Source organism: Chaetodon auriga, chromosome 7 (assembly GCF_051107435.1).
Source record: "Chaetodon auriga isolate fChaAug3 chromosome 7, fChaAug3.hap1, whole genome shotgun sequence".
Taxonomy (NCBI): Eukaryota; Metazoa; Chordata; class Actinopteri; order Chaetodontiformes; family Chaetodontidae; genus Chaetodon; species Chaetodon auriga.
Genome location: NC_135080.1, coordinates 25913272 through 25929219, shown reverse-complemented (window position 1 = coordinate 25929219; position 15948 = coordinate 25913272). Strand labels below are relative to the sequence as shown.

At 41.5% G+C, this 15948-nt stretch overlaps 1 protein-coding gene across 3 annotated transcripts in view; it reads left to right on the top strand.

Moving 5' to 3' along the window:
* bcas3 (BCAS3 microtubule associated cell migration factor) overlaps positions 1-15948 on the top strand; it is a 332868-nt gene that overhangs the window by 30242 nt on the left and 286678 nt on the right. For all 3 annotated transcript variants that reach the window (XM_076734875.1, XM_076734874.1, XM_076734877.1), the window contains exons 8-12: positions 5600-5707; positions 5813-5889; positions 9997-10073; positions 10704-10787; positions 14013-14183. In XM_076734875.1, the coding sequence (XP_076590990.1) occupies positions 5600-5707; positions 5813-5889; positions 9997-10073; positions 10704-10787; positions 14013-14183 (517 nt within the window). The remainder of the gene's footprint in view (positions 1-5599; positions 5708-5812; positions 5890-9996; positions 10074-10703; positions 10788-14012; positions 14184-15948) is intronic.

The following is a 15948-nucleotide window of genomic DNA, read 5'->3' as shown; positions in this document are numbered from 1 at the left end:
TTGTGTGTCAAAGTACTGCCTCTGATGTTAACTAGCTTATGTGTACATGGGTGTGTGTGTATGTATGTATGTGTGTGTTCGTGCGTGTGTGCATGTGTCTACGTGTGGCCATGTATTCCTCACCTTGTGGGGACATAAATCTGTTTACACAGTCACATTGTGGAGACTCGCCTTCCTTCGGGATGCAACATGCAAGTCCACATAATGTAAATCATTAAATGCAAGGGTGAAGACTTGAGTTAAAGTTAAGTTTAAGGGAAGAGTTACAGTTAGGAAAGTAGTGGTTATGGTTATGGTTTGGGTAAGTCAAAAGGAAATTAATGTAAGTCTATGTAATGTCTCTAAAAATTATGGAAACATGGCAGTGTCTGTGTTCATGTGTGCGTGTGTGTGTGTGCTTGCCATGCTGGATGATTGCTTTATCACTGGGTGATGGAATCCTGTTTGTGCCCACAGTGTCAGCTGCAGCTCAGAATCATGGTCCTGCGTCAGCTCAGTGTAGCAGATTCTTTGACAGCTGTGCTCACAGTTTACAGAGGATGTTTCTTAGGATTGTGTTGAAACCAGATGATTGTAGGTGGAGACTAAAGGCTCACTGTGACCGTCTGTTTGCTGTGACTGCACTTACATGGAAGGATTACCAATGATTTTTTCATGAGCATTGTCAGTTACAGTTGTTACTTCTCGGGGGGGTGGCACATAATGATGATGTGCACTTTTATCTGTTTTATCTGTTTTATTGACGTTTCATGTAACATAATTACCATCTTTCTGCAGACATTGAAGTCCTCCAATGTGTTAGTCTAACCACTACACCGTGTTCCAAATTATTATGCAAATTGGATTTAAGTGTCATAAACATTTAATGTTTTGTTTTTCAATTAAACTCATGGATGGTATTGTGTCTCAGGGCTCGTTGGATCATTGAAATCAATCTCAGACACCTGTGATAATTAGTTTGCCAGGTGAGCCCAATTAAAGGAAAACTACTTAAGAAGGACCTTCCACATTATTAAGCAGGCCGCAGGTTTCAAGCAATATGGGAAAGAAAAAGGATCTCTCTGCTGCCGAAAAGCGTTAAATAGTGCAATACCTTGGACAAGGTATGAAAAGATCAGATATTTCACAAAAACTTAAGCATGATCATCATACTGTGAAGAGATTTGTGGCTGATTCAGAGCACAGATGGGTTCGTGCACATAAAGGTGTACTGAGGGTTCTGGAGGTTTCTGCCAAACAAATTCATCAGATTAGGAGAGCAGCTGCTAAAATGCCATTACAAAGCAGCAAACAGGTACTTGAAGCCGCTGGTGCCTCTGGAGTCCCGCTAACCTCAAAGTGTAGGATCCCCCAGAGATTTGCAGTTGTGCTTAAACCTACTATTCGACCACCCCTAAACAATGCTCACAAGCAGAAACGTTTGCAGTGGGCTCAGAAATACATGAAGACTTATTTTCAAACAGTCTTGTTTACTGATGAGTGCCGTGCAACCCTTGATGGTCCAGATGGATGGAGTAGTGGATGGTTGGTGGATGGCCATCATGTCCCAACAAGGCTGCAACGTCAGCAAGGAGGTGGCGGAGTAATGTTTTGGGCCGGAATCATGAGGAGAGAGCTGGTAGGCCCCTTTAGGGTCCCTGAAGGTGTGAAAATGACCTCGGCAAAGTATGTAGAGTTTCTGACTGAACTGTGCCTTTCGTAGCAAAATCATCTTCATGCATGACAATGCACCATCTCATGCTGCAAAGAATACCTCAGTGTCATTGGCTTGAATGGGCATAAAAGGAGAGAAACTCATGGTGTGGCCCCCGTCTTCCCCTGACCTCAGCCCTATTGAGAACCTTTGGAGCATCCTCAAGCAAAAGATCTATGAGGGTGGGAGGCAGTTCACATCAAACCAACAGCTCTGGGAGGCTATTCTGACATCCTGCAAAGAAATTCAAGCAGAAACTTCAAGTTCAATGGATGCAAGAATTGTGAAGGTGATATCAAAGAAGAGGTCCTATGTTAACATGTAACTTGGCCTGTTAAGATGTTTTTGATTTAAATAGCTTTTGATTTCAGTAAATATGACCTCCTAATACTGCATATTCAACAAATGACCATTTTTAGTTCTTTACAACCTATAAAATGTTTTGAAACTCTGTTGTGCAATTTTACAAAAATACTGTGATCATTGGGAGGTTTGTTCAATAAAATCTGAATTATACTCCAACGGTTGATGACTTGAAAATTATGCTGACTGTCATTTGCATCAACTTTTTAGGAAAATCTGAGATAAATATCATTTGCATAATAATTTGGAACGTGGTGTATACATAGAGAGGCCACCTTAGTACTGCAGTAAAAACTGCTGTATTTCATCCGATTACAATAGTTAACAGAAGCCAATTACAATAGTTAACTTGCTCAACATATACAGTACCATTAAGTTCATAATACTACATTCTTAACTTTGTCTCTCTTTTCATTTTATGTAACAGCTCTATTGCTATGTAACCAATGCACCATGCACTGTGCCACTTATGCAAGATGGCATTAACACTCGTACATCTTATATACCTGGACAGGTCGCTCATAGATGCCCAAATGCAGTGAAATAGGTTTGAAATGAAGAACCTTTGAGCCTTCTCTATGCTCTTGAAAATATAGAAGTATACTAAAAAAAGTCACAGACCAGAAAGGTTTGTGAGACCGTGTCCTAACTTTTGCTCTGTCAGTACTAGAACCCGATTCTCCTTAAGCACTCTACTAAGAAACATTCTCTTACAATATTCAACCAGTTGTTGTCAAGGCTCTTCCAACTCCTGCTCTTTGTTAGCCAATACAAACAGCACAAGTTCCACAAGCACCAGTCTGCAGACACTAACACTGTTTGGCATTTGCTGTCATACTGAAAGAAAGGCTTAATACTGGTAAGACATGTCAAACACTGCACAAATACACAAAGACTATGTCAAAACACCATGAAAACAAGGGTGAAAGAGATGAGGGGTGATAGGAAGGGGACGAAGAAGCTGGAAAGACAGACTGGTTACTCTATCATCAGGCTCATTAAGAGCTTCCCCCATTGGAACACTTGGACTGTGCCCAGACTGACAAAAATAATGTGACAAAAAATGCAACCTCCTTGTTCTTTTCAGTGAGTCTCTACATTGGTGCAGTTGGGTAGTGGATGTTGCTGTTGAGACATCTGGAAAAATGATTTTACCGTGACTGAATACAACATTCTATAAAAAAAAAATTGCATTGGCCAATCCAATGCAAGTGTACATTCAATGTAATATACTCTGTTGCATTTGCTGTTTAGCAATATGCTTAAAAGCTCAGTAAGCTTTAAACAAATTGGTTTGTATGAAGTGTCATCCAGACACACTCGAATGTGTCATCATAGACAGCGCGGTCTCATTCCCAGCATGTCAAATACTGATGCTTTGTCACACCCCTCACGTCTCTATGAGACCCACTGGGCTTTCTTGACACTCTGCACTTAATAAATCTTCAAACTAATGGATGTAATAATCTCGCTACACTTAATTAATGTTTCACATTTCATCTAAGCACTGGCCACACTGAAGTTTATCAACAACTTTTGTATGGATTTTCTTGAAATTTCTACAAACATTTTAGTTCCCCAGAGGATGAATCTTAATGACTTAGATGGGTCTCTGAGTTTTCATCTCGCGAAACAAATGACATTCCGATCAGTGCTAATTACCAAATGCTAGCATGCTAACATGCAAAGGATGCTGATGCTGGTAAAAACACATACTTTTTCCCTTTCCTTACTGTTTCTCTAAGTGCTTACAGGATCTTTTGGAGTCACTTTAACATGTCTTTGCTGCTCTGTTACAGTATACCCTGATATGTATTCTAAAATGGTTCATTTTCTCCACTGTTTGCCTTTGGTACCTCACCCAGTGTATGCATGTGCCAGACTTTTGAATAGAAGAAGCAGACCTCTTTCCACCACAAAGACAAAAAGGAGTAACAGTAATGATTGGGAAGGCAGACAGACCTTGACACAGTAGAATCGGTCAGTGGAACATGGTGGGCTGCAGAAATACGGCTGAAGTCATCTGTGTAGTGGATGAAGTCTTCCCCTCATGAGCTCGTCATTTGAATAATGTCCAGATTTCCCTCAGTGACTTCGCAATAGCTGTCTTCTGTTTAAACTAGGGCTGCAACTAATAGTTATTTTCATAATCAATTAATCTGCTGAACATTATCATGCTTAATCAATCATTTAGTCTATAAAATGTATACAAAATGCTCATTGCACTCCCCCAGAGCCCTAAGTGACATCTTTGAAGTGCATCTTTTGTCCAACCAACAGTGCAGAACCCAAAGACTCTTCATTTACTATCATAAATCATATAGAAAAGCAGCAAATCCTTATGTTTAAGAAGCTGGAACAAGCAAATGTTCAACATTTTTGCTTGAACAATGACTGAAACGATAAATCAATTATCAAAATCGTTGGCAGTTTATTTCCCTTCAGTTGATTAATCATTTAATCAACTAATCGTTGCAGCTCTAGTTTAAACTTATCTCCTAATCTTGTCTTGCAGTGGGTCTAGTCTGCATTGATAAAGTCCCCAAATCAGCCTAACTTTCCTTCCTAACCCACCCTTCCCAGTCGAATTACAGTTACTGCTAGTCTGCAGGATTTTTTTGTTCTTTTTCAATGTGATGTTCCTTTTAATTCAAAATTTTGGAATATTTTTGGGCATTATGTTTACAGGCACAATTTAGCTTCCTCTAAGACCCAGCCAGTGCCTCCTATATGTCCGAAAACTGCCCATGCTGAGAGAGATGAAGCATATAACTGCACTCATCATGCAAAAGCAGATTAAATAGACTGTTGAAAGCACTTAGTCCTATGGCTCAAGACACAAAACTAACACCACATTTCACCCCGGCATCCTCAGCCAACGCGGCACCACAGGCCTCGCCGTGGGTGACAGAGAATACAGGACTGGTAGAAGCTTTACTCACAGAGACGGTTGGGGCACAGGGGACGGGTGGTGGTGGTGTGCGGGTGGGGTGGGGTTGGAGTCTTGCTTGATGAAGATTTATGCCTTAATTTCCCTTTACCAGCAGCCGCTGCCTGCTGTTGGATAGGCTTCCTCGTGTAACCCTTGTCTTTGCTGTGTTGATAGAAAGGCTTCTTGTAAATGTGTTTCATGACAAAGTGTTTCCCCTTTTGCCCTTCATTTCACTCCCTTTCATTATGTGGACCCTCAGAAGGGGCAGGCCAGTGGGACTTGGTGGAAACAAATACTAGATGAATCCTCCTGGGCACTGCTGAGAGAAACACAGTAGAGATGGTTTGAGCAGTTGTTTGGTGGCAGGCAGTTTGATTTTCACTTCCTAAATTTTCACAAAGACTCCTTTTTTATTAAGACACAAAAAAAAACTGTCTTAGATTTGTGAAGTTCTTAGTATACCACTGTAGTCACCATTTGTTAACTGTCAGAAAATGTCTGTTTGAATAAGTTATGCGTCATCATTCTGTGTTTTGCACTGAAGTTTTATCAGTCATTACGTGAGGACTGCACTAAGTTTTCAGAGACTGACTGTGTGCATTTGTTTTCAGGACAAGCCCCCCCTACTGCTGTGCTGACCTGTACTCTCTACGGACAGGGGAAATGGTCAAGTCAATTCAGTTCAAGACGCCCATCTATGATCTCCACTGCAACAAACAGTATGGCTATTGCCCAACTGAACTAAAACTCAAGGCCCTTTTATTTTATGATACACTGCATGCTTATTTTCATTGTGTTAATGTGGTATTTTCTCTGTCTTCAAGTATTCTTGCTGTGAGCCTGCAAGAGAAGATTGCTGCGTTCGACAGCTGCACCTTCACGAAGAAGTTCTTTGTCACAAGTAAGAAACTTAATCACATGAATTTGAAAAGACTTACAGTCATTTTTCTGTTGTATTAAATCCAACTTTTCTCAGCAATCCATAGTTCACAAACACCCAAGTTTAAAATTCATTAAACAATTTTGTTGCAGTATGATAATGTACCTGTTTTTGAGGAGTTTCTCTAATGAACCTATTGTCAGTGGTATTTAAACTCTATCTAAATGGTTTTCTGACCTGCTAGTTGCAGAAGAGGCACACTTATTATTCAGATCACAAAGAAGTGAGATTTTATCTAGACTGTCATGATGTGTTTATTCCCAATGGAAACATACTGTGCAGTATATTTATGAAATGTTCTGTGCCATGTGCAGCAGCGCAAACAAACAGCGCCAGTCGTGTAAGATGCTTTTTTTTTTCTCAACACATCAACACTAACATTGCCAAACATGATCAGTGACTCTGTCACACTGGCATCACACAAGCCAAATAAACACAAAGCACATCATTGATTATAATGCAAGCAGCCGCCAAGGCCTGCTGCAATGGGGTTCTCTCAGGCTTTGCATTGTGACTAAACTGCTTTTTCAAAACGTGACGTGAGGCCCTCCATTTGAAGCACAACACAGGAAAACTGTTTACAACACAGCTCATGCATCGCCCTGACTGTACCTGCCATGTCCGCTCGAGGAGGCTGTGAAAGAAAGGCCAGACTGTATTACATGGCCATTGCTGTCCACTTAAGTCATTGACTGGAGTAAACTGACCTTACTGGCTGGCTTTAATGTGTCTCCTCTTTGTCTGCCTGCCTTCCCTATCAGTGTCTGGGCCACAGGAAACCAAACATGCTCAATAGTTATTAATCGTTCCTGAATGCAGGGGCCTCTTCTTCATAACGTTGTGTGGTCTGTTTGGGCCATAGAAGCAGTAAACAGAGGGTCCCGTAATATGTGCAGCTCCGCATCGGATGAGCCATTCTACTACTGTATGTCCGTTTCTTCTCCGGGGATGTGATACGGGACATCTCATGTTTTTATGAGCACTTAAGGCTTGTCCCATGTTTATGTTCTTGCTTTGCATTCAAGTCATGTGTGCTGTGAGCAGGGAGTCATTTTGATCCCGCAGTCCATGTCTAGCTTTTCTGACTGAAAAGTCTCATAATGATCTATTTTGGTACCTACTGTGTACAGTAGTAAAGTCTACACTGAAAGGCTGGTTGTACATTAGTGCCATGCAATCACAATAATTACTATACTCATTTCTTTGAAGCGGACTAATTGTTGTCACCACTAACATTTTATACTCTAAAAATCTCACATTCATTTCCTGTCTCACAAAACGTCTCTGTCTAAGTGACAGGACTTTTTGAGCTAGCAGAGCTGATGCAATCAGCACAAGTCTTCCTTCGACTCCACTCCTCTTAGAACGCGATGTTGCTGTCATAGACTGAGAAGTGCAGTCATAGAGTGTAAAAGGTGTATTGGCTAGCCGCTGGGGTTTTGGACACTGGTGTGCTTCTGCTGCAGGCAGGATGTGCTGCCACTGTTGAGGGAAAGACAAAAAATTGTGAGGCCTTCGTGGTGGGGCCAGACCCACCACTAACACCGGGTCTGTGGCACCATGTGGGACAGGACCTGCTGTGCCTGCAGATGATGGCAAAGAGAGCAAACTAAATGCTGGTGCAGGGTGGTGATCACTTGGTGCTTGAGAGCTCTGAATCTTTTTACTCCTCTTCCTTTTTACATTTTTAGGTTTCTCTCTAAATTGAATCACTTTGTGCACATACACAACCTTGTTCAGCTACTTCAACTCACAGTCTGATAGTCTGAGAGCTACAAATGAATAATTATTCATGAGGGCATTGTTATTCTCCATTTTTCCCATCACATATCCCTGCTGTCACAACACTTTTAAACTCACACAGGTGTATGGTATGGTTTAACTAATTAGACTTATTGGGAAACTGTACTTGTGCAAAGCAGTTTCCATGTCTGGCCCTAGGGCTCGTTGGTCAAGAAAGATAATCCTTCCCTGTCACCTCACCAGTACAATTGCCTTAAATTTGGAGCTGGATGCTTTGAGACCTCAAACTTCTCAGATTCTCTGATTTTCTTTGTCTTTAATTCTAAAAGTGGACTAAAACTGCCTTAAGCCAAACGCATTTAGTACAATGTACAGACAAAGCAGCGATCCTTCTTCATGTGTGCTCGACATTTAGACCTGCAGGTCAGCTGAGCTGTTTGCAAGGTGTGCTATGCATACAAATCAGTTTTCCTTGTACAGTTTTGAGTTTTGAGGACTCATACTAAGAATACTTGCATGTCTGCTGATCACATTTTCTCAGGCAGATCTGCTCTGGTTTGTTCATATTTTGCAGTCATTACTCCGCTCAAATCTGTTTACTTACTCTCTATTTATTGCATATTTTCCATTGACTGTGTGAGCTTGTCTTCCTCTGTCTGGTCTGTCTGCAGTGACACACACTGTTTTTCATGTTGACCACCAAGTGCATCTTGGCTGAAAATAGAGATTTTGTTGGCCTGGTGAGAAACATTGTTGGCTTTGCTGAGCGCTTGGCCTGTACAGTGAATATGTATACGCTCACCAAGGTCTTTTTGGGTTCAGCCTCCAGAAGCCCAGGACCTGCTCTCATTTCATTTGATTCTATCTATCTTGAGCTGCAATGATTTATCGATGAATAAATTAGTCGATTGAAAGAAAATTAATTGCTTAATTTGGATAATCGATTAATCATTTCAGTCATTGTTCAAGCAAAAATGTCAAACATTTGCTCGTTCCATCCTCTTAAATGTAAGGATTTACTCCTTTTCTTTGACATTTGTGATGTGTAGGATGTTTTAGACTTTTGGTTGGATTAACATCCTTTGAAGATGTCACTGTAGGCTTTGGGAAATTGTAAAATTGATGTTTTGTAGAAGTTCGATAGTGAAAATAATCGGCAGATTAATCGATAATGAAAATAATTATTAGTTGCACCCTCCGTCTATCATGTCCGTGTCCTCTCCCTGTTCATCCTCTGCTCTCCACCCAGGATGTCAAACACGTTATCTCACTGCCTTCGGCCTTAAAGAGGGAGAAAAGGCTTCTCTGGCTTTACCAGCAGCAGTCCTTGTGGCTTACCTCAAACCCCCCCACCCCCATTTTCTCCCCACCCGCCCCTTCCCCAACACAGCACACTAAATTACTGTCTCCACCTCATCTGCTCCCTGGATACTAAACCATTGTCAGCAAGCCATTTCCCCCCACACCTCCACGCACTTACATTAGCTCAGTGTGGGCATGTGTGTGTGTGAGACAAGGGCTCATGAACTCAAACACAGTGGGGGTGATCATTATTGGATCAGCATTTTGTTGCCCGCATGTTTATGCGTACTGGAAACAGGCGGACTGTCACTGTCTGTACAGTGTCTGCTTGCATTTAAAGATATTTGTGACAATATCAATCATTTCTCCAGTCTGTTTACAATCACATGTTTGCCTGGTTTTGGTTGGTTCTGTCTTGCAGCAGAAGGGATAGACACCCCTGTAGCTGGAGCTCAGTTTTGGTGTTAGTCATAGCAATCCACGTTCTTGTTTACTTCCACATCTGTTCGAGTGGGTAGAGAAAAATACGTTCTTAGATTGTCCAAGGCATTTATCTGTTTGCGAAGGCACAGCTTTGTTTGTCATTCAGGATTATTGGTTGCTATTTTTATTTCTGCTGGCAGCACACCGGTTGTGTTTGCGTGTAAATATGTGCATGTGTGTGTCCCCCACAGGGATTATTGTGTTGGTCAATCAACAGAGGAACCATCCTCAATTTATTGGGTACCACAGTCTCCATTAGGTCATTGTGTGCACACACACAAGCGTTCAAACACGTCACCCTCATTAGACTCCCATTTATCTTCCCAAACAAGAGACTCCCCACAACACATTAATGGTTTAAGATAGTTACAGACACTCTTCAGGGAGGAGGCTCATGAAAATCCCTGCATATGCATTCCTGTTTTTTTTTTTTTCATGCTTTTGATCAAGAAGTTATTTTCCAAAATGTGTATGAATTTTTAGTTCTATTGTAATTGTCATTGGTTCCTTGTTAGTCTGATCATCTTGGTGTCTTTTCAGGCTGCTACCCCTGCCCCGGCCCCAGCCTCAATCCAATAGCTCTGGCAAGCCGCTGGTTGGCCTACGCTGAGAACAAGGTAGTCTCCATACACACACGCGCACACACACACACACGCGCACACACACACATCCTTTGCAGAAGTGGCTTATCAGAAAAGCGACATATTTACAATCCAAAAAATGCATTTTATCTATTTCCTCCCTCTTTAATCTGTCTGGATAAACAACTCATTCCAAGAAGAGTCCACGGGAGATGATAACATTTTGAAAATCAACAGATGCACAGTTTTCTGTTCTCTTCTGTTTAATGGGATTGTTAAGTATTTACAAAAAACAGAATGTTCTATTGCCTGCTCTGCAATACGTTTAATGCACAATAGTGTTTTGGGACTGGCCCACTCAAGTAATTGACAGATGGGTCCACTGTTTGTGTGACTCAGGATTTCCAGAAATGAGAAAATCTAGTTTTTTGAGCAGTAATAGTAATACTGGGACAGAGCCATTCAAGTGATATTGTATTTGAAATTAAATCAGTGCAGATTGGTTGGTTGGTTGGTTTTGTGTAACATTTCTTTGAAAGCAAAACTAATTCCTCCCAAAGAGTGTCTTAAATCTGACTTAATTTCCCCACAATTTTCTTTTCATACATCTTCTGTAGACCTCTACCATATGCTTGTATTTACCTGTTAATCGTTGTGTTTTTGCAGTTGATCAGATGTCACCAGTCTCGTGGAGGAGCTTGTGGTGACAATGCACAGTCCTATACGGCCACAGTGATCAATGCAGCCAAAGCAAGTGACAAAACATCCACACATCTATCTGTTCTTAGTTCTTTCTGTCTGATGTATGTATCTTCTTACACTAACTGAGTGAATATGAGTTGAAGTACTTGGACATGACAGACAGACAATCAATGTTTTTTTTTTTTTTAAATATTGACTATAAAACACTGTTTGCAGCTCAACATTTAGTTTCATCACTTATTATTATTTACCTTAAGTGACACTGGCTGATCTGCAACAGAGGCAGCAGCTAGATTGCATTTTCTGTTCAGATTTAAATTAGGGGGAGTGAATGATAAAGAAAATTCATGGTTTGATAGGTACCTCATTTTTTATGGTCACAGTTTCAAAGGTTTACACACTTAACCATTCAGCAGTTATTAGAGCCATTGACGGGGCACTGGATAATTCCTGGATGACTGCAGCTTGTGTTGTTTGCATTGGGCTGGCTGACTGAAATCCCCTGGTGAAGGAACATTATAGCAGTGATCAAGTCATTGAATAGATGCATTCAGGTGATGCTGTCACAGATAGTTTTGCACGGTTGATTTTTATTCTTTCCGGAGATATGCCCAACTTCAGCTGAACAATGTCAGCACACAGTTTTTGTCAGATCCACCACTCTTTTTGCAGTGACGGTATAAGTTACTGGGAAACCAAAACACTTCCAAATAACAAATCCAAGTGACATCATTCAGCTCTGGTCTCACCATACCAATGACACTATGAGCTGTGTGTCCAGGGTCTGAGCATGTTCAACCAGAGTGGTTTAGCTTAAAGCAAGACAGTTTACAGAGAAGCTTTCTTGGTGAGGATTGATGTTCTGCACACGATAAGTCATGGTTTATGAAGCTACTTTTTCTGAAATGTTTTGCTCAAAGGGGTGCACCTGAGAAAAGTCCCATACCAAACCAAATGTTCTGTACTGAACAGTTAGAGACCCAAACATACTGTTACACCCCTATTTTCTATTAGTCGGTGCATATACAGACTTGTCTTTTCTGCCTTGTTGTTTGTGAACTGCAGCACACATGCTTGTTGTCATAATCTTCTTTCAAAAAGGCTTGTTTTTTTACTGAATATGAAAGCAACTACAATTATGGGGAAAACATGTTGAGTTTTAATAAAATATATAATATATTAATACTCTAAATATGATGAATACAAATATTTTGATACTACACTAAAAGAACTGACAATTTTTTTGATCTTTTCATTGAAACTTAATCATACCTCACTGCAAAAGGAGTGACTATTTGGTTTTAATCTTAAAACATTGAAATGAGTTCTCATATTCAAATGTGGCTGTAATCTGTCTGAAGGTCCTTTGTCTTCAGCGGTTGCTCAGATAAAACAGCACATAATACAATATTTCCAGCTCTGCCTACACCATCTGTAAATGTGCTGACATTGGATCCACCTGGTCTGCCCGGCTGACTGGGGCTGAGCTTATGAGACACTTCATCAACCTGCCTATCTTTTTTTTCCCACTGTAATTTGTTTCTCTCCAATAGTCTAGTTTCACTCGTCTCCACAGGGGAGCGACTCTAAGATGGCTCTCTAACAGCCAACAGCCCCCTTTGATACCAGGTGAAATTCATTCCTGGTCTGATTTAGCTGCTTGCCAACACATGCTAACTAGCTAGCTCCTCATATGGTTCTAGTCTGTTTCTCCATTTGGTCGAAAGGGCTTATTGATTTACGAAGAGCGAGTATATCTTTTCCCTTGCACTAAATGAGTACGAACAGCTAGTGTAAGAAAAGTCTCATTAGCAGGATAATGACGGTATACATCAAAAAGAGCAATGTGTCGCTAACAGGTTGCTGGCGTGGTAAGGGGTAGACAATAGCACAGGGTATTGATATGCAGACAGGCAGTCTGCTTGCCCGCCCTCTCCTCATTTAGGGCCATATATCTCAATATAGATGACAAGGTATCTCCTTCTGGCTCGTGGCGCGACACGCTGGCTCTTAGTGCTGACGTCCAGAGACATGGGACAAAAAGGGGTGTAGCATTGAAGTGTAATGGCTTTTGTTCATAAGAAAGATAAAAGGGAGAGTGCAACAGCTCTGACCAATCGGACTCCCTGTTCCAAATTTGCTCTCTTACGGTAAAATTTTTGTATCTCATCAGTCCTGTTGCCTGTCGCTTCTGAGTGTACAATTGAGAATTATCTTTGACATAAACTATGTTGTAATCTGTTTAGATGGCGACATCAAGCCATAGCTGTTTGTGTGTGTGTGCGTGTGTGTGTGTGTGTGTGTGTGTGTGTGTGTGTGTGTGTGAGAGAGAGAGAGACTGTGTTCATGTGTTTTTGTCAGCCATCAAGCATGATCTGCTGCAGACCCCCCCTCCCCACCGGCAGATCAATAGCTCCTGTTTGGACTACCACTAAGAACTCCACAACTGCAGTGATTAGAAAACACATTAGTGTTGATCAATTAGGACCCAAACGCCTCACTTAATAATTGATGGCTCTTCTGGCATTTTACACACACAGTCATGGACACACACACACACACACACACACACACAAATGCAGGCATACACACATGCACACACACACAGGCAGCAGACACTGTTAGTGTGCCTGGCCAAGTGGCAAAGAGAGACAGTGGGTGATCCTCAGACCCAACAAACGCGAGGCGCCACGCTGTATTGACAGGGCCGCCTAGTCTGAATGCCTGATTAGGCTCTCCGGGGCCCCTTTGGCGCTTACACACACACAGACACACAGTCACACGCATTGGACTCCATTAGGCAAAGACAGTGTAGTAGGTGAGATAGACTCCACTTAAGCAGCACTATCCATTTCCCTCAATCGAGCCACAGAGGTGTGTTTGAGCGAGACACCCTGGCTGGGCCTTAAGCGGACACAGAGGAGCCTCTCTCACACACACACACACACACACACACGCACGCACGGTTGTCTCCTGTGGCTACAGTGCTACAAGTCATCGGCACTGCAAGTTATTGTTTTGCACATATACCTATGCACTTGGCTACTCTTCTGCTCATTTTCACTGAGCTCAAACTAAGTGAACTAAAATATGTATATATACTTGTGTGGTGTGTGTGTGTGTGTGTGTGTATGCATGCATGTGTGCACGTGTGTGGATGTGTGTATATATATATATATATATATACACACACACACACACACACACACACACACACACACACACACAAATCTAATCTAATACAACTCTAATCTTTTTTCTTTGTTCTTCCAGACTTTAAAGACAGGCCTGACAATGGTGGGTAAAGTGGTCACCCAGTTGGCAGGCACCCTACCAGCAGGCACCCCGGACGAGGAGGGTACACCTCACAGTGCGAGCCGCCGTAGCCCCCACAACCCCGGTGTGGTCACCATTATTGACACACACAGTGTTGGTGAAGGACAGGTCAGTCGAGTGCTTCTGCTTTTGCTTGGTATTGTTAATGTTAAAGGAATACTGGATGAGTAAATGTCATGGACAGCCATTGTTCACCCTTTAAAAAAGACATTATAAAAACATGAAGGCAGTTCAGTATGGAGAGTTATGGAAAAGTCAAGGCAGCAGAAAGAACTCTGTCAGACAGTATTTAACACTTCATACAATATAAGTGTTATAAGCAGCACATTAGTATACACACATTTAAAGGACTTTTTTCCCGTAAATTTGTACAAACTGCACTATGTATTATTTTCCGTAATATGTGATTGTAGGTGTTATTGGCAGAGTGTAGGGATAAAATACTTTTTTTTTTCTCCATACTTGGCAAAATAACTGTAAGAAGTGCAGACTTGTACCTGTGTGAGTGACACAAAACAGTTTACAGCACACACTGGAAATGTACAACACAGCCATGTAAACATGCTTGACTGCCACATTTAAGTATGTTTTGGTCTGTCGTTGTGTTTCTATGTGTGTGTTTCAGCTCTTTAATCCTAATTGTCAGAGCTTAGAGATGAAATTATTTTTTATTGAATTTGAAACCTTGCTTTTTGTTTTTAAATCTGAAATGCTTTCAAACATCGGCTTTTATTTGTTGGAAACGGGAATTGCAGCAAATGGCACCTGACGTTAATTGACAGACAAAGGCGTCATCTGAGGCATCTAACAATTATGTTTTCAGTGTTACTCAGCCTTCAGTCAACATGCCATGAGAACAAAGAAAGCTGTGAAGCAGAATTTATCAAAAAACCACCTTTTAAATGCAAAATTTTTCTTTGTATTTTTCTCATTTGCTTTTGCTTTAAGAAGCAAATGAATGCAGCGCCATAAAAGTATTAGACCAAGGTAAACAACTGTCAACCAGGTTTAGGCCAGCAAGTTGATAAGTTACAGCAATCCAAATGAGGTCTTAATGAGGTCTGCTCATCGTCATTCGAAAATAGATCATACTTTTGAGGGTGTTGGAGGGTCATACTTTCAACATACTTACTAGTACTTTAATTTCATTTTAATAATCTCATACTTTCAACATTGGTAAGTTAGGGACGACAGCACGCTGCCAACTCGTTCCTCCAGCAGTGAAGCTGCTGCGGAGGCTCATTGTGGAACAACACATTACTAAGATACTTTATGTTGATGGCTCCTTTCATTTGTCACCCATGTGTTTATCAGGATGGTTGTGAGTTAGTATTAGTACTAGTCAAATGAATGTTGTTTGTTTTATAGCATCCTCCCGGCAGTGAAGCGTAAGCCCTTGCCCATGAGTTTCACTATGACTCTTGTACAGGAAAACAGATTAGGTTCTTATAAACTCGACAGCCTCCCTCCCTGCATCCCGCCAACCCTCAGATGGAAACTGCTCTAAGATCACTCAGTAGTTCTCTTTTGGATCCTGCATGGTGGTTAACCAGAAACTGTTACCAGGTGACCGTCACTGTTTAATAGAGTGTCATCTTTACTGGCTAGACCTGTAAATACTTACGTTCCCCTCCCAGTCGGACCTGTCTCTGCGTAATGCATACACAGACACACCAAAGATTAAGTTGCCACCAGTTTGCTCTTGGTCTTTTGCTTCTCTGGTCTCATCGTGTGTGACCCAGGTAAACTTGACTTTGGCATCTGTGGCTCGGTGGGAAACAGCGAAATCTCCAAGATTGGTTTCCTCTTCTTCTTTTTTTTTTGTCTGTGGCTTGGACACACTCAGGCCCTTTCACCTCACCCTGCACGACTC